Raw genomic sequence first — 19,373 nt, forward strand, 5'->3', positions numbered from 1 at the left:
ACAAACTATTTAGGTTTTTTTTGTGAGTTTTAAACAAAAGTTTCATTTGTGCCCTTCAGCAATATCGCATGTTGGGAGGCTTTGCTGTTGGTAATTTGTTGACTAGCAAGGACTAGTTAGGAGTGGAAAATTACACTTTACTGGCATGGTTACACAGGTGGGAAACTTGATAAGCATTTTTTTTGCATGAGCAAAGATCATTGTCTAAACAGATAGAGTCACTACAATTTTCCACATTGGTCATGGAAAGTATACAATTTGTACAAAATACTCTTCTGTTTAACAGGTGAATAGAATTTCAATACATTTAAATAAAGAATATGTATATTTAGTATAATTGCATGCAGTGAGTTGCTCCTGCTAAAAGGTTGACATTCTTACTGGGATAGATGAAGGCTCAGGGACTGTTGCTGTAACTGCACGTCAAGATTTTGCAGGTACAGTTGGCCTAATGGCCTTGAGCAGGAGAACGTAAAGGTTAAATGACATAAGAGCAGTTGTAGGATGAGAACTGTCATTCGTATTTGTTTTGGGTCTGAGTGATTCTGTCCATTCCCTCTTCCCCTGTACTCCTCTCCATCCTGGTGTTGACGTTAAGTGGAGGGTAATGGCAGTGTGTTCCGTCTCGTAGTATTCAGCACAGGGAGCACAGTAAGCAAGGCTTTTATAGCTCTCCACCTCTCAGCAAGAACTGCATGCATTGTTTTTGAGTTCTCTACACTAGCTGTCTTCTTGCTTGGTCCTTTCATAGCTTCATGTATTCTTCTGACTGGAACTTTAACTAATATTTAGTGGATTTAGTCATTCTTTTGACTAGAATCCAACTCAAGTGGGCGAATTTGAAAAGGTAGTGAAAACAGTTTGCTTCAGGCCAAAGGTAAAATAGAAATGACAGACGACAGTGCATCATCCTTTAGCCCCTCTCTGCCAAAACATCCCCCGTGTTGGAGAACACAGCATTAGTGACACACACACACACACACACACACACACACACACACACACACACACACACACACACACACACACCAGGCGTTGGTGTGCTTGTGGGAATTTCCAGTAACTCGTATGCACAAGATAACTTGGATTCATCCCTTTGTTGACAGAGAGTCTGTGAGAGACTAGTCTTTGGTTTATTCTTGCATTCTTCAGGAAGTAATGCAAAGAGTCGGAATAGATTGATATGTTGGTTTGCCAATATACTGCCCTTTCAATATAAGTTGTTAGCCTGTTTAGAATTAAGAACCCCGTATAACCCTAGTTGGAGTCAGGGCTTAAGTCAGGAAAACAAGAAAAAAAGCCACATTGTTAATAGCATTGGTTAATAAGAAGTGTCATTATGTAACTTCCTATCTTATGAGCTGTTTTACATAATTCATATCCCCTCCTCGTTGTTTTAGTCCTGTCTGGACCCTCTTGGCTATGTTTATGATGTTGGTGCAATCCTAGACCCCTGTTCTGCTCACCAGACAGTGGAACCAAAGTCGAACGTATCTGCAAATGAACGACACAGCTGGATTGTAGCATTTCCTTCTGAAACGTGAACTTGAAACTGTGGTGTGGCGCATGAGGGTGAGCTAGACTGAGTAAACCAAAAGCTGTTCATCACTGCTCCACTGTGGCCGCGCTGGTTCTCATTATAGAATGGTTTTGGCCCCAATTGTGGAAGCGTGCTACGTTTTGTCCTCCAGTCCTGCGGGTCGGCTCGTCTGTAAACACACTGCTCTCAACCCTGGCGCTAAAAAAGAAGGAGCACAGGAAATAGTAGAGAGAATGGAAGAAAGATTTAATGTTTCCACAGACATAAAGTCCACCAGTAATTGATATCTGATGTGCATTTTCAAGTGTGTTCAGAGATTATAGACAGGGCTATTTTGAAATCGGCAATGCTGATTATTTAAGCTGTCACTCTGTCCTCCCTGGACTGTGAGCCTCAGTTGATAGGCTAAATGTTTTCATTTGTGTAAATACAGTTTTCCTTTTTATGCCCCTCTGTGAATGAGGGGCCGCATTTGATATGTGACACCTGAGTGAGGAGAAAACAGGGAGGGATAAGCTATATAGGACAGCAATGGAGAAGTGTTTGGTTTTCATTTATGCCTTTTCAAAGGAGTTGGTGACCCAAAGAACTAACTGTTTTTTTTCTCTGTTTCCCCTCCACAGTTCCGGAGATTTCTCTGTGATTCACCACTGGAGGTATGTATTTCCTTTGGCCTGTTGACAGTTTAATAAAACCACTTTTTTAAATGTGTCTACTCATCCATATGTGTTACCTGTAATGATTTGCCCCAACTAAGAGAAGGTCTTCCTGGTGAAATTACTGTCATGGAGATGATGATGACGATAATAATTCGAAAAATGTCCAGCGATTCAGCATTTAGTTCTTCATCAAACACACTCATAAGGGGATCAATGTACACTAGCTCCCCTCATCCAGCACATACCTACCCAACCACCTTTGCTCTCTTTCTTCAAGAGCCATCCAGCTGGATTTGGAGGGGGGGGTTAAGGGATTCAGGAAGGGGGTTTTGTTTCATATTGGAGGGGTTTTAATTTAGCCCTGTCTAAGTGAAAGGGGGAGGAAGATGGGGAAATGTGGTGGCCAGATTGTGTTGGGACTGTTTTGAACACAAGGTCTTCAGACCAGTCCTTTCCTCCGGCCTTGACAGAATGGGACATACCACTGCTCTTCACTTTGTGTGGTGTGGTACAGATTACAGGCTGATTAAGCAGCTTCGTGGGCATCAATCTGGGACCTAACAGATGGCTATTGCTAGTTAGGAGAATTAAGTCATTATTTAAGCACCGTGGAAAGTTTGCTATGTCAGCTTCTGGTGCATTGATTGATACAATCTTGTTGGTAATACATTTAATGATTACATTTTTCGATGGTTATAATATGAAGGATATCGATGGATTGATATGGAATAGGATTCATGGTTAAATAAGGAGTAGTATTCTCTGTGGTCTCTGTGGAGAGATGTAGGTGCAGCCAGGCATCACTGAGCACACAGCCTTCAGAAACACCAGTGGACCTGTTGGGTCAGGACAATTACACCAGCAATTAGACCCAGGATGGGCACTTATAACAGCCGCTTTAATAGGATTGAGGTCCAGGAGCACACACAAACTGACTGACACAGAGACACACAAACACAGTCACTCTGTGTTGCCCCGTGGGCCCCCTCAGGTCCTCACTAATGAACATCATTAGTGTTTATAGGAAACAAGCTTTTATCACCTCGTCAAGGCTGGCGGCCAGGCACACTGAATTACACAGTTCTGCGCACATACACACACGTGTGCACACACATACTGTAGCACACTGCCTCATGTATTTTCCTGCCTTCACTGTCCCCTCCTCTCGGACTGCTTCGCAGGCCGTCTCCATTCGCTTGGCCCCCCCTCGCCCAACTTGATTTTATTTCTTTCTCTGATCCCCCTCCCTGTCTTCTCCTGTCTTCCTCCAAATGCTCTCCGTCTCAGAGTTATTATGCATGGCTCTGTGCGCTACCTCTGCGTGTTGGCCTCCATCTGTCTCCAATCAAAGTGCTATTAAAACACACACACAGACACTCACCACATGGACCTGCATACTGTGTGGTTCATCAGCTCACATGTAAGCCTGCATTTATATAAATGTATGTGAACAGCATACTTACAAATCTAACTGCAGCTAATTAGGATTCAGGTTGTCTGACTTGTTTGTTTGTGCTGTGTTCCATTTCACCAAAATTGCAGAGGATTCGTGCTGAAACTCAGAGGTAATTAACATCAGCTGTCACTGATTCCTCTGTTTTTTAAAAAATGCATTTATGCACACAAACAGGTAAACACATCTGTGCTGTCTGACAAACAGTGGCTCATCAGTACCTGCAAACATGATGAGCAGCAGTCATGCAGGTGTCTCTCGCTGCACTTGACCTTGGTGAGGTCTAAGTGGCATGTGCTGGAGAAACTCTAGGTTTTATGGGCTGGGTGGGGTTCATGCACTCATTCTGTTTCTATTTATTTTTCTTTACAGCCTCCTAATGTGTCTAACCAAGGGGCAAACACAGGGTTGTTGGCCAATTAGTCACGCAGTTTTTTTATGGCTACACCTCTCAAACTTTCTCTCTGTCTGTCCTTCTGTGATTTGGTCTCTCTGTCTCTCTTCCTCTCACTGGGAGGAAGAGAATGAGAATTTTCTTTATGTAAAGAAACAGAGATACACATCAGCAGGGAATGCACCAGCTGACATACCATAGTAGTGAACACACAGACCCCACTGTACATACCTCAGCTGTAAGCCAAAAACAGAAAAGTCTACCAGCTGTATCTACTGTAAAACAACAGAACAGTTATGTAAAAGTAATAAAGTACATTTCCATTTTGTCCTTTACAGTGTGGGAAAAATTTGTATTTTTGTACATACTGATGCGAGCTATACTACACCTGCTTGCTCCGTGTATATTTGCGGTTGTGTGTGGATGCACATTTGTGAGTGCAAGAGGGGGAGAGAGAGAGTTTAAAATGTGTTAGTTCAACATCTGTTGTTGGTCAGTGCCAGCGTCATAACAGCATCTTTGCTACAGTAGGTCTAACAACTCGGGATTGCAGAGTTGAGTTTAAGCAGAAAAAACAAGTGGTAACATGGTGAACACTCATCCTTCACTGATCTGATTTCCAACCATATCAATTAATAGCAACCCAGCAATTAATACACTGAATGTGCTATTTGTCCACCACAATTTACAGTAATAGACATGTCCAGCACAATTGAAATAACACACGCTTTAGTATTACTTCAAAATAATATCCTTATTAACCACATAAAAGGGCTAATTAATACATACATAATAAATAAAATACAAGAAAATAAAGAAAAGTACAAATAAATAGAATAAATAAAAACACATGAAATAAAAATCAATACAGAGGGACAAAAAACAAACAAAAGAAAGAAAGAAATTGTAAATGAAACCATGCTCATCCCACATATATTGTGTAATCCACTGATTGTTGTGAAGAAAGGGAATAAACTCAAAGCTCTGTTCTAATATCTGTCACATCCACTCTCTGAGCATAAGCCAGGCCTTTGTCCATTCTGTTATTGGAAAACAATGTTCCACACAACTGCTTTGATCCGATGCTTTGTGGCATTTCATCACATTGAATGTCCAAATTGGGACTTTTCGAACAATGTGTTACACATAAAACAGCACCAACGCGTCTGCTGTACATCTAACTTTAATGTAGCACTATCCTGTGGGCCACAAATTGGTCTACTGACTTTTCAGCCACATACAATAATGTCCTTTTACAATCATGATCTCATTCAGCAAGATATTTTATTATACTTAGGTACAACTTATACCTGAGCTCTGAGCTGTTAGTCTTTATGTTGTTGCTACAGGACTATAGAGAGACTAGTAGCTTCAATACTGAGTTAGCTAGTACAGCCTTTTCGTTTCTCTCCAATCTCAGACCGTCATTAGAGCCAGATCAGGCTTATATTTGGGTGGGATTTGCTACAATAAGCATCTTAAAATGCCAACAGAAAATGGTTTGACTGTCTTTTTAAGGAGGTTGAAGCATACATGCAGCACACCACCTCCCCACTTTGTCGAGCATGCTGCTCTCATGGCCCTGTTTAGGCCATATGAGAGCGATTTGGGGCTGCAGGGGAGGCTCTGGGGTGGTTTGAAGTGTTCCAGAAAATGTTTAGATTGTTGTCACAGTGGCAAGGACACAACCATTAAGCTGTCGTCTGAGGTGACGCACAGGTCAGTCAGACAACATCAGCCTTGAACACGGTATGAACTTATAAACAAACGCACAAACTCAGACAGCCATTTCTTCTATTGCCCTGGCATTCACATTCATATAATTGTGTTCAAGCATGTATACTGGAAGTGGGGTAAGAAAAATCTCCCTCTATTACACACACCGATCACCTCTCGCTCTTTCCTTTTACTTACCACTTTTAAATGACACAGAGGGGCCTCCGACAAAGCCTCCAGTGTTTCTGGGGAAACTGGTGCCAAGAAATAACAGGCTGCCTGCTTATAAAGACAGACAGTTCCCCCAACCTCACACACACACACACACACACAGCCACATAGAGTGCAGTGCTTGCTCCAGATGTGGTGCCTGTCACCCTTCAACACCCCCAGCTACCCTCCAAATAACTGTTCATTCTTTCTCTTGATTCTTCCCTCCTTTCTGCCATCCCTCCCAGTCAGTCACAGCTAATGTGTACTAAACCCACATCATCTCTGTCTCATATCATATGTCCTCTGATGTGGAACAGCATTTAGACAATTTAATCATTCCTTCACCCAACTACCCCTCACACACACACACACACACACACACACACACACACACACATACAAAGGATAAATGGACTCTGGTATATATTGTATCAGACAGGTGATCAGACCTGAGCTAGAGGGCTATATTATTATTTTTACTACCAGCTCTACTTAAGAAAACCTTACATGGTGCTAAGGAGGAATGTGGCACACAGTCACCCCATAGGTGATGTTCAGCCCTCTGGGGTCACAGAGCTGCAGGGAGCGCGTGTGTGTGTGTGTGTGTGTGTGCGTGTGTGTGTGTGCGCGCCGTGTTTCTGTTTGGTCAGTTTTAATTTGGTCCGAGTGCGGGCCCAGTGGCGCGATGGATTAGCGAGCTAGCTCTCTCAGTGTTGTGATAACTAGCACCGTCTGCGCTACTTAACTGGGTCCAGATGACTGTTGGTGAAGTAGAAGGATCCTGTTACTCGCGCACTGAAGAAACACACACACAAACCAATACCCTGGCTTAATATGACTTTTAACCCTAACCCCAAGCCTCTAGTCTTAAACCTCTGTGAGAAAAGCAGTCAAGTGACTTGATTGAAAAACCCAGCATGGTGATCCCTATGAGAAATGCAATGTGTCAAACACTTAACTGTTTTATTAATGGGGTAGACTCAAACATGCGGGTGCACATCTACACACACATTCTTTCATGGCACATGGAGAGAGCAGACACAGACATATAGGACAAAGCTTGGCAACACTCCACCACCGCCTGGTGAAATGGATTTTGCTCATGCAGGGTCTTTTATTAAAAAGTCCTCTCCTGGATTGTTTCTGTGGCCAGCCCAGCCCCCCCCAACTCCCCTGCTCTTGCTCCACATTTGGGAGCCATTAGCAGGCTGAACGTGAGGCTACTGTACACCCCCCACACATAATGCGTTAGGCCTGGCAGGGAGGCTTTTCCCTGCCAGGCCGTGTTATAATACACCATCATACAGGTGTTTGTGTGTGTGTGTGTGTATAAGACAGAGAAAGTAGATCCGCGCAAGAAAATAAAATCAGTCCTATTAAATACAGCATTCTCATTCCACTGTGATTTATATATTTTACATACAAACTATATTGGACACAGTATTGCTATTGTTTTGACCAGTGACCACCTCCTCTTACTGTCTTTCTCTCTCTGCCTCTCCCCAGGCGGAATATTCTCCAGATGGGCCTGAGGTGGGCTATGGCTCCTTCCACCAGCAGTACTGGCTGGACGGGCGCATCGTCGCAGTGGGGGTGATCGATATCCTGCCTACCTGCGTGTCCTCTGTCTACCTGTACTACAACCCAGACTTTGCCTCACTTTCTCTGGGCTCCTACTCTGCTCTCAGGTTGGTTGCCAGGACTTACACCGGCCACATCAGCCCCTTTTCTATTGTTTCGAAAGCCTTCTTATAATTGTTGTAAACAAATCAGATGATGGTGGAGATGATTGGTAGCCCCAGTGGCATGTCAGGGATGGTGTCAGTGCTCATGTCTCATAAAACCAGGACCTTATTTTTGCAATTTGCAGCAGATTTGCTGTCAGATGTAACCCAGTGGTACACAATGCAAATTATGATGTAGAGGGAGGTTATGGTGTAGCAATATCCAGATTATTTATAGGAGTTATACTGTGTCTCGTGAAATGAATAGGGTAATGATTTGTCAAATGTGACATGTAACTTCTTTCTTGAGAGGAATTGCTATGCCGCTCATTGGTGACCATTCCCTTCTTTGTTCTCTCTTTTATTCTTCCTCCCTCTTCATTCCCTCACATTTGCCCTCCTCTTAACCTGTTCTCTCCCTGACTCTTGATCTTTTTCGGCTCCTCCCAAATTTTTTATCTTTCCTTAGAACTGTATACTTTAAGTGCCATAATACTGTAGGTCGGGGAAAAATACCTCTTTCTTCGCACTTGATTGGTTGAGGCAGGGCTCTGTTTGTGGTTCAGCTGACGACAGTTTTCTCCGCCAAGATGAAATAAGAGAGCGCACACATATGCTACAGGCGCACGTATCTGGCGTTTCCTGTAAAATGTAACCCAATAATGTGAGAAAGGCTTTTTAAAATATTTCTGCACAGATGTGGGAGACTGGGTGATCTCGGCTTCAAAGTTGGTGTGTACAGGTGTTAGTATGTGAGTTGTGAGTGCTCATTCGTGTGTGTATGTATAATGACATACTAAGCCTTCCCAGCAGTTTGGACAGACAGGCTCTGCTCATATAGAGGGAACACCCTGGTCATCATAAGCACACAGTTCCCCATCACGCATTATTTTAAGAGTCTGACTCCAAGAGTAACACAGAGTGCTCGGTGTGTGGAGGAGGCCTTGGAGAAGGGAGCCAGCGGGACTAAAATCCTCCCGCTTGTTTACAGACACCAGAGCCCAGGCCTTTGATCATGTCTGGACACTCCCTAGTCTGCTTGGCCTTGCCGACTCTGTCCAAAACTTACTGTACAGAATGCATGTACACACACACCCCCACAGACCGTGTTTAAAACTTATCCAAACGTTCATTACATTCGATGGTGTTTGATCTTCACAGCAAGCCCAACTGGATAGAAACCTGGGCTGTCCTTTAAAAAAACAGCATTTATAAAATCATGGAGGAATTACGGAAGAAGTATGTAGCAGAACTAACAAAAAGGTCATAGAAAGACAGGAAAAAGTTTTTGAATTAGTACTTGGGTGGGAACCCTGATTTGTTGGACGGATGTGGCCGACCATCATCCGGGAAAGCAGATGTAGAGTTTGTATTATGTTACAGTTGTGGTTAAATATTATGTTGGGTATTACAAAAGTGCAACAACAAGTACAGCACTGTGTGTATTTTGGTCCTCTGTACATCAGTATGTGTGCATACGTGTGATTCAGCAGTAGAAACAGGAGAGGGGGGTGTTGGGAAATTTCTTGCAGGAGTACAGCTCCTTCTGCCACAGGCCCTGAGGACGGGGAGGAGGAGGAGAAGAAAAGAGGCACATAATGAGGTGCCTGAGGCACTGTGTGTATGAAACACAGCTGGTGTCCAACCTCGATCACTTTCTTATGGGGATGTCCGGATTATGTCGTGTTGCCCCTGATCCTGATCTAAGCCCTTAAACATTCAGTATTTGCTGACACGGCATCCAATCCATTATTATCCATTAGCCGTAATATTTTTTTGATATACACGTATATTTTTCTGTACATAATAAAATGGGAGAATGGACATATAGCCTACAGTAAGCCTACATTAAAATATGTTAAACTATTTAGATTCTGGATAGCTAGTTTTTAAAATAAATATAACCTGCAATACAACTTTCTATTAATGTTTTTTTTATATTTTGTGTAGTGTCCCAAAGTGTTTCTTTGTTTGTAAGAAAAATAATGCAGTTTAAGTTCAAATGTGGAGTTCAAACAACATCACTTTAGAGGTGTGTTTTTAAACCCAATGAGGCTTCCTCACACATGGCTACATGAACATGCTGTTCAGTTCACTTGCCTTTAACTCACTCACTTTCCAATTTTTGAGAGATCCCGATGGAGCATTTTTGAAACAAATGAGGGATGAAATGGATCAGGCTTTATATAGACAATACTGATTCATCAAGAAAGGCCTGGATTGGCCCTATACTTAATCCTGCAGACCAGTTGGGACATCCCTAGTTTTTTTTGATACATGTACAGTACATACATATACTGTGTGATTTCAGATTCAGTGCCTCAGTTAAATAAGCTTCTGTGTGCTTCCCATCACTAGTAGTTCACTCTGCATTTTATATCTGGCTAATCAACATTATTCTTGTAGTGTTTGGTAATGAAATGTTTCCGCATGCATGCGAGGCTGCAGTAAGCACCTTGTGGTATGCACTGTTATGGGCCCTTTGTGTCTGGGTGTGTGTGTGTATGCACATCAGTTTGAGGGAAGCTGTGCAAGAGCAGAGGGCTTGATAATTGGCTTGTGCTGGAGTGTCAGATGGCTGAAGAGGGGATAATGGCGAACTCAAGCTGCTGCCATGGGGGTGGAGGTGGGGGTGTGAAGGCCTCAAGTGAAGGGGGGGGCGCAGGGCTTTTTGTGAATGGGGCCCTCGCCTCTCTTGACCCCCCTCCCCCAATTCAGGCCTGCCGGGGCGCTTTTGTGGAGAGGGGATGGGAACCCAGGAACCTGGCAGCAAGCGGGTGACCTTCTAGCACCTCGCTCTAGCTGCCTCTCTTCTCCCTCCCTTTCTCTTTCTTGACCCTCCTCTTTTATATTCTCCTCCTGCTCCCTCTCTCTCCCTGTCTCTCCCACTCCCTGGCTTGGCTGGCTTTGTCCCATGTCTTATTTTTCAGTGCATCTATTTTATTTTAAGGCCTCTTTCTCTCTCTCTTTTAACTATTGTAAGAAAGGGAATTCTCCCCCTTCATTTAAGCGAGTGAAGCACAGAGGGTGGAAGGAAGGGTGAAACAAAAAGGGAGAAGAAAGAGGAGCTGGAATTTAGTTATGGAATAGTGAAGGAAACGGCAGAGGGAAAAGGGGGAAAATAGGCTTTTAGAAAAAGGATGCAATTAAGGAAGAAACTATTGGGGAAAAATAAAGCAGGCAAGACATTTACTGTATTTGAAGAAGCAGTATAAATCTTCCAAGTTCTTAATCTTTATTTTACACGCTCTCCCCCTCTTTTTTTCACCACCTTCTTTTTTGCTCGAGGGCTCAATGCCGATAGAGAGAAGGCAGTTGTTTTTGTGTAATGAAATGAGACCAAGAAAAGCTGCCTTTTTGAGTGTGGGTGTTTACTTCCTCAGCTTAGGCACTGCTCTAGTCAGAGCTGCTAGTACCAATTTTATTTCTTAATGCCCTCATTTATATACTGAAAAACACATTTTAAAATAGTTGGTGTACACTTAGACACACTTAGTGTACTAGTTTTTAGGGTTTGTAATAGCAATTAATATATTCTAAATGACTCTTTACTTTGTCTGACTTATTCTTTTCAGCGAAACCACCTCCAAAATGCTGATCATTTGTTTGGCCGTCCCTTTAGTCTAAAAGTCTAACTGCATGCATACATTTGTAGCTAAAACACAATGCAAACTACTTAGAAGAAACCGACATAAAAAACAAATAAACATACATGATAATAAAAAAACTTCAGTAAATTATGTGCTATATTTAATTGACACTCATGTCATTGTGTAAATTGCAAAGATGATTATGTACCATCTGAAATCTAAAACACTGCACATTGCAGTGCAGCATCACCAACCAGGATCAACTGAAAAAGAGAAAGTGATGCTGGAGTGAGCCATCACTGAAAGCAGCAGTAACACCAAACTGCATGCATATGTGCTGTTTCTGAAAGCATGAAGCCTTTTGTTTCAGTGCATCTCTGTGAAGGTGTGTCTGTGTGTTTCCTGCCACAGGGAGATCACTTTCACCAGGCAACTGCAGAAACAGTCCCCCAAGCTGTCCTACTATTATCTGGGCTTTTACATTCACTCCTGTCCCAAGATGCGGTATAAGGTAAGCAACATCTCACATTGACATGTTCAGCACGTATCTCATGTTTTTCACCTTTTTATATAAACAGCATCTCCATATGAATGGCTCAAATGACTCTGATGTTGTGACAAACAACCAAATGCTAAAAAGATTCAACTGAATTGTATACCTACATGTTTGATACTTTGATCAGTCAACATATGTTTAACATTAACGTCCACATCACTTTAAGCATTTCTATATGGTATTATAATAGGTTTAGTAATTAATTAATTAGGACTGCTGCAACACTAGATGTCTCTAGTATGAGTTAAACATAGTGTATATTCTTGACACCATGCAAATGTTTACTCTGATATAATGCACTGCTGGCCCTTGCCTTTACCTCTGCTGTCTGCTCCTTTAAAGATCCCATATTGTAGAAAGTGGGATCTCCATGTCTTGTGTGATTATAAAGCAGCTCTAGGTGCTGTATAAATACTGTGAAAGTATCAAAACGCTCAGTCCATGGAGAAATGCACACGGGCCGTGTCTTTAAACGAGCCGCCAGGACTTCTGTAAAATTGTGATGTCACAACTATATAGTCACTGCACCCAGCCACGCCCCCAGCAGGTCATCTGCTCCAGCCACAGCACACCCACCAAGTACAGGGACGCTCATCCACCCGCTCAGTCTGTCTGAGTTATTGGCCCGCTCTGCTCAGGACTACTTCTCAAGTTTTTGGAGGTTGTTCAGTTTGTCTAAAACGGCTTGTTTCAGACAGAGGATGAACTGGGGGCGCGAAGGGCCAGTAGAAGATAAATAAGGACTTTTTGGATCTGTGAATCATGCAAAGCTACTCTCGTGGAATCCCAGAATGAAAATATAGAGCTGAATTTAGCATCATATGTGACCTTTAAGTAACCTGATGGCAACACTGCTAAATTTGTGTTCCTCTTCTCTGTATTAAAATCCTGCTTTTACGTTTCTGTTAAACTGTTAATGATAACCAGTTTTAATGGATGTACAGCATTAAGCTCCATGATGTTGTATTTCCATGCTTTGTTTATAATAGTTCACATAAAGTGTGAGTTTTTGCCCTGCTCCCCAAAATGCCTCAATTATGTATGACTAACATTTTGAGCCTGTTTAGCAGGAAACAAATGTTCCTACTCCATCTGTTTGGCGTTTGAATGTTTCACACCGAGCCTCACTTCCACAACATCTCTCTGTACGTGGTCAAGATATCAGTCTTGCCCTGTACTGTTATCATGTGTGGAGGACAGACGGTGAAGCAGTAAAGTTTTACTGTTTTACCGGCACATTAGGATGATGTTGTAGTGTCAGTTTCAAGAAATGTGTTGACCCCCCCCCCCCCACACTATGTACATATCTCTCTCCGTCTATCCCCCTCCTCCCTCAACGGGTCCTGGCCTCTCAGGCCAGTGACCAAAATGGTTTGTTCCTCTGATTACTTTTGCATAATGTAGGTTTTTATCTTCCTGAGAGGCCCAACTGTCCCAACTGCCTGCTTATGAAAGAGTCTGAAGACCTGCCCCCCTCTTTTTCCTCTTCTACTTTTGTTATTATAGGTGTAAAGGCCTCAACAGGGGCCTACCTATGTGCTTTTCGCTCTCATTTCCACATGAATCCTGGCACCTGCTTTAATGTTTAATGTATTGCAGTTTGGAAGTCTATCCAGCTGAGTGACACATATCAAGGTTTAGAATAGTTGATTAAATGGTTCAGCAGTGGGTTAAAGATAGATGCTTTACCTTAAAGATGAATTGTTTGTAACAATCCCAGGGTAGATCAGGGATGCCTGGTCAGAGGTCCTCTGTTGCTATCAAGATAACATGAACATGCAGATGCATTACATACTCAAATACTCATGGAAAAGTTATTAAACAGCTGATTCATATGCAGTAAACCTTGTGTTAGGAGGGAGGAAGGAGAAATAAGTACATTTTGGTGGAGCCACTACTCACAAACATGTTCACATTCACACCAAACACCACTTCAAGATCTATAACTTCAGGAGGGATGGCAAAAGAAAGCAGCCTTTCCAAGTCCATTGGTTTGGCCAAGATTTACCATTCATCCCTTTATTCCCTCATTCATCTACTAATTCCTCTATTTCTCTGTCTTTTCATTCAGATGTTCCCAGAGCTTGTTCTTGTCCATGGGAGACTGATGTCTTGTTGGGGATTATGGCCAAGTGCCACATCTTTTTATCCATTTACATCTTGTTTTGCGGTTTGCATTGTGCTTTGCCCATTTTCTCAGTTTGGGACTCTGTGTATGGAATCCATGTGAGTGTGTTTGCTCTGTTTATGTGTCTGTGTGTTGAATCTTGATCATCTTGTCTGAGAGCGCTGTTACCACAGCACCAACCCCCCCCTGCAGTGGTATTTACTCCCCCAACCCCCATATCTGTTCTTGTGTGTTTGCCATTGCAGTGTCTTGTTCACAACCTCCCCACTTCTCCCCATTTTACCCTTGGGGAGGAACACAGAACAAGGGTGAGAAGGTTGCCCAGTTCCCACCTTTGGGCTCTCACACTCCCACAGAAACACACCCGCACTCAAACACACTCTCAACACATGCACAGTGTCTCATTCCATTGTCTGATTTGCATATGAGCCCAAGTAGTTCATTAATGCACCGACATACTGTGGAATTGTTCAAGTCGCTAAGATGGGGAACCCCTAAACTCCACTGTTATTGTGTTGGAGGTTTACTGGTTTCTGGATCTCAGTCCTGCTGCTTGCCTCTTTAAGGACCAAAACACCAGCACTTGAACCCTGCTGGACACCACTCAAACCCCTTAAACACCACTCCCTCTCTTCATTTTACCCACCGACCCCCTCCTTTCCCCTTGCCAGTCCTCAGGGCCTGTCTCTGTACCCATCACTTTCTGAGACCACGTTCACACTAATGTGGATACATTTAAAAATACATTTCTGATCCTCCATTAGGGCCTCCTGTGCACGCTAAGGTGGTGCTTTTCACACTCAAATCTGTGTTTTAATGCTACCAATTACCTCATACAGGTGTTGTATTGTTGTGTTTTTGAGGTTGTGCTGTCAGCAACTGCTAAACTATAAAATAATGATGCCTGCCCCATGTGTGACCAACAATGATCATTGTTCTTGACCAACATTGACTGAGGTAAAAAATGTTGATTTGTATTGTAATTTCAAGTTGGACAGCAAAGTTTTAGAGAACAATCTGAAAACACTGTGTCCGAGGTAAACTTTCAACTCCAGAACTGTGATTCTAATTTATCTATGTTAATGTGATCGACATGGCCTGAATTTCAGTGGAAGCTTAGATTGCCTTACTCAACTAAACATGCTGAGAGGAATACTAAAAACAATCTGAAACCAGTTTCCTCTCTGTGGAATTTCACACGATTGTTCGTATAGTGCTCTCATTCCCTGAGGAGCAATAGAATTGCATTGTTTATGTAACTGACACCAGCAGCGTTATGAAAGGCTTTTTATGGTGACTCTTTATAGTGTTATAGAGTTTTTAAAACTAGTAGTGAAGTAACACTTTCTTAAGCCTCTACCTGAGCTGGTCTTTTGTCTGTCCTGTCCCCTCATATCCTTCTGCTGCATGTGTGTTGAGGATTTGGCTGTAAGGCTACAGTCTAAGAGGGGACAGCCTCTTATCTGTGTTTCCATTTTGGAGTATTCTTGAGGTCTGAGTTGGGAGGAAAGTCCTTTCTGCCAGGTCACATCTCTGCATGCCCAGGGGAACAGCTCCATGTGTGATGGGTTTAAAACTTCTTAGCAGTGCCAAAGCCTGGACATGGTCCTGTAGAGTCTTAAAGTGTCCTAGAAGACTTGGAGTTCAGCCAGGAACAGGGGGCTGCCTGGCCACTGTCAGACCCTCTCCTTTGTTCTCAAAGCTGGGACGGAGCGTCCCACAGAGCCTTGCTGGTTTGGCTGGTGGGTTCAGGGTTAGACGTGACATCCTGCCCCTGGCTCCTGTCCCTGGTTCTTTGGCCCTCCCTGGCCCTCCCGGGCCCTCTGATGTTGAGCTGTAGAGAGCAGAAGGTGAAGCTGTTGGAGGCTAAATGAGACCAAAGGTCTTGGCCCTTCTGCCACTCTTCTTTTTTTCACATTGCCTCTCATGTGTAGCTAAAAGTCATCTGAATGAACCGTTCTCGTGACTTGAAACAGAGTAACTGAGACTTTGTGGCTTAAGCCGGGCTCAGACCACAGGGGTTTTGGTCTGATTTATCCCCAATTCACCCCTGCCATCAATCGGAGTAGAAATCTGGTCTGGGGCCTTGGTCGGTGTCGATGTTTGGTCCAGATTCAGAATCAGAATCAGAAATACTTTAATGATCCCCGGGTGGAAATTGTACAATCTAGTAATGTGATGGGTTTACAGATCCAGTCTAGACTCATCAGGGCCGGCCCGATCATTTCAAACATGTTTGATATTTAGAAGGTAAAATCTGGATGATTGCGTTGATACTTTCTGAGCAGGTAGCCAATGAGAGAAATGAGCCTACAAGAGACAGAAGTGAATGAGAGGACTTACAAGCTAACGTTAGTCCCGGAGCAGCTGATGGTGTTGCCAAGTGACGGTAAACTGTTTGAGGCTAACGTTAGTAAGCATACTACTGTTGACAGATATTAAAACTAAAATCTCACCTCCAGCTCTCGCTGAAGAGTAGACAACCCCTGTTGGCTAAGTCTTCTCAACCATTTTTTCATCCAGACTCATTTAGCCATCTGCTTTTGTTTTTTTTTTCACTGCAAAGCAAAGTCAGTCTCCATTTTGTTTACATCCCCATGAGATCACGTGAGGTGGTGCATTGCTCCCTCTGGCACAATAATCTTAATAACATCCTGTAGTGTGTGATGCATCATTTTTTTTCCAAATCTTGTTGTGTGTGCATGTTTGAGATCAGAGAGAAGAACATCTGTATATATCACCCATATGTGCCTGATGCAACCTGATTTCAAAATGGGTTAGGATTTAAAACTCCTGCAGTCTGAGCCCGGCTTTAGAGAGCTAAATTATCTGGCTTGTTGATATTAGCTTGGAATGTCAAACAGCATATTTGTAGCTTGTGGTCAAATGTGAACAAACAGAGAAAGTGTACATCTAAGTACTGCAGCCTTCAGAGTATACCCAGTGACTAGAGTGCACACACACTTCTTGGGGCTTCCCTAACAAAAAATAAGGTAAGGTAGTAATTAGTAAGTGAGTAATTCTGGCACCATCAAGACATTTTGCAATAGGCCTGTATCTAGAGGCTGCCATAGTTTATACATTGTCTTAGAGTACATGAGGTTGAGTTCAACTGATCTGCATTAGCATGTTTATCTGCCTTACCCTGCATTTCAACTCACACGTTTTTCTCACCATATTTTATTCCCTTGTCCTCCAATAACTCCACCATCCAGCTTCAGCAGCTCACAAAATGTACTCCGAGTTTCATTAGCTTTCATTTGATACATTTCCACGTTTTATTTTGGACAGAACAAGGAGTAAAAGATCCATGCCACATTGTAGTGATTTTCCATTTCTTTGCAGAGGTGTGTGTGTGTGAGCACTTGTCCGTTTCGGTTATTTTTAAGTACTGAATAAGCAGACTTTGATGATAACAAACGAGGCGGTCACCCACTTGGCTTTACCATTCTGCAGTACCTGGTCTCAACAGATCAAGCACTTTTCAAGTGTGGCGCACATGCACACACACACACACACACACACAGACAGAATACCCGGTTGTACCCAGTTGGTGAGGGAGTGAGAGAGTTACATGAAGTAGCTCTTACTCTTGTTATTATTGTTCACATCGAAAGAATGTCTCACTCTGAGCCCAGGAAACCATTAAATTTTCCACAGAGAGGAAGAAAGAAGGAGTGAGCAAAATGAGTGAAAGGAGGAGGAAGAGGACAGACGGAGAGAAAAAAAGGAGTGACAAAATGTGTGCCAAATGAGAAAAGGAGGCAAGATGAAAAGGATTATTCGTTTCCCGGCGGTACTTCACTGACTTTTAAAGAGCCCTTTCGCGGCAGCTGCACCTCCGTTCCCTTTCAACCCAACTCCTCCTCGCCCACAAACAACAAACACTGTCAGAGAGCCGGTCAGTTCTCTAGCAACAGCCAGCAGCTTTCCACATGGCCAAAGCTTTTGAATTCAGTGGACCTGAAATGAATCCATCCAGGTGTCAGCCACTGTGTGGGGGAGTAGTTGGGATCTGACTGGTTTCTGTCACCTGCTGCATGAGCTTAGTTCTCATGACATCAGTTAAGTGCCTCCCAGCTCAGGCATGTACATCTGACCTTTTCTCAGGACGCACAAATACACACCTGCACACAGAGATGTTTTTTAAAGTTGAATTATGATCAATACTAAAGTTCCCTTCATTCCCTTTCTCACTGATTGAATTTCACTTCAATCAAATCATTCCTGAATCGTTCCAGCCCCAAAAAGAGAAAACAATCTTCATCATTGCTGTGCCATCAATAACCAGCAGTGTGTATTAATGTAATGAATCTCTCCCCCAAACAGTCAGTCTCCTCTCCAGGTACGCAGTTGCAGGTTATGACATGCTAAAAGACTCCAAGCCACAGCTATCAGGACTCTGCATGCATGTTATTTTCACTCAAGGGGCCCATTCAGACAGTATGTTATGTGTATGTGTGTGACCTCACATTCTGTGTGTCACTTGTTGTACATCTGGGAAGATTAAGAGTGACAGTGAGTGAGTTTGAGGCATCTAGAGGTGGGTGTTTCCCAGGCCCCCCATCCCTAGCATACCATGGTACAGTACACAGCTTTTTTTGGTCGAGGCATTCCTTTCTTATGCATTTTTGTTTATGTTTTGCTCTTGACATAAACTCTATAACCCTTTGTGTAGATTTTGATTAGTTGTATTGAAAAGGTTTACAGTGAACGGCTGTGTTTGTATGGCACTCTGGGTTTACGCTTCACAGGTCCTACAGGTCCAGGCACAGTACAGCCACCCCTCTTCCCCTCTTTCCATCCCTCGTTTTGTTTCCGTTCTTCTTTCAGCAACTGTTTTACGAAACCAGCCACCATGCTGGTTGGGATGAAAGATTGATAGAGAGGGAAGGGATCAGACTGAACAAACTTTCAACTGATTTCATTCAGAGATAAAAACATGCCGTCACCTTTTGTTCAATTTGTCTAATGTTATCACTGGGCTAGCAGGCAGGAGTGATATGTATTTTTGCAGTGGTGAGGATCCTGTTTCTACAATTGTCATATCTGCATGGTCAGATGCACAAAGCAGGACGGCTCAGATAGAGGTAGTATAAAGTTACAGTGGTGAGCGCAGTGTTCCATGTTGAAACTGATGGCCGTTCTCATGTGTTTCCTGAGTTTTATTTCTGTTGCCTTCTCTTTCTTTTTGCTACGTGTTCTTTTTTTTAAATGAAGCAACACTCAGTTTGTTTTTAGAAGGTATTTTTCTGCTATGCCAGTTGCATTGCCTTCCAACAATCCTCTTGTTAGAAAAGCTGTGCCCATCAAAATAAGTTTTCACCCTCTCTGTGAAATTTATAAGCTAAAGCATAACCCTTTTGCTGCCTTCCAGCTCTCTCCCCTCCCCCTTTCTTA

At 43.0% G+C, this 19,373-nt stretch overlaps 1 protein-coding gene across 1 annotated transcript in view; it reads left to right on the top strand.

Moving 5' to 3' along the window:
• LOC139294254 (arginyl-tRNA--protein transferase 1) overlaps positions 1-19,373 on the top strand; it is a 49,522-nt gene that overhangs the window by 16,218 nt on the left and 13,931 nt on the right. The window contains exons 8-10 of the mRNA XM_070916105.1: positions 2,164-2,196; positions 7,482-7,663; positions 11,701-11,800. Of these exons, the coding sequence (XP_070772206.1) occupies positions 2,164-2,196; positions 7,482-7,663; positions 11,701-11,800 (315 nt within the window). The remainder of the gene's footprint in view (positions 1-2,163; positions 2,197-7,481; positions 7,664-11,700; positions 11,801-19,373) is intronic.

The sequence above is a fragment of the Enoplosus armatus genome, chromosome 12 (assembly GCF_043641665.1).
Source record: "Enoplosus armatus isolate fEnoArm2 chromosome 12, fEnoArm2.hap1, whole genome shotgun sequence".
Classification (NCBI taxonomy): domain Eukaryota; kingdom Metazoa; phylum Chordata; class Actinopteri; order Centrarchiformes; family Enoplosidae; genus Enoplosus; species Enoplosus armatus.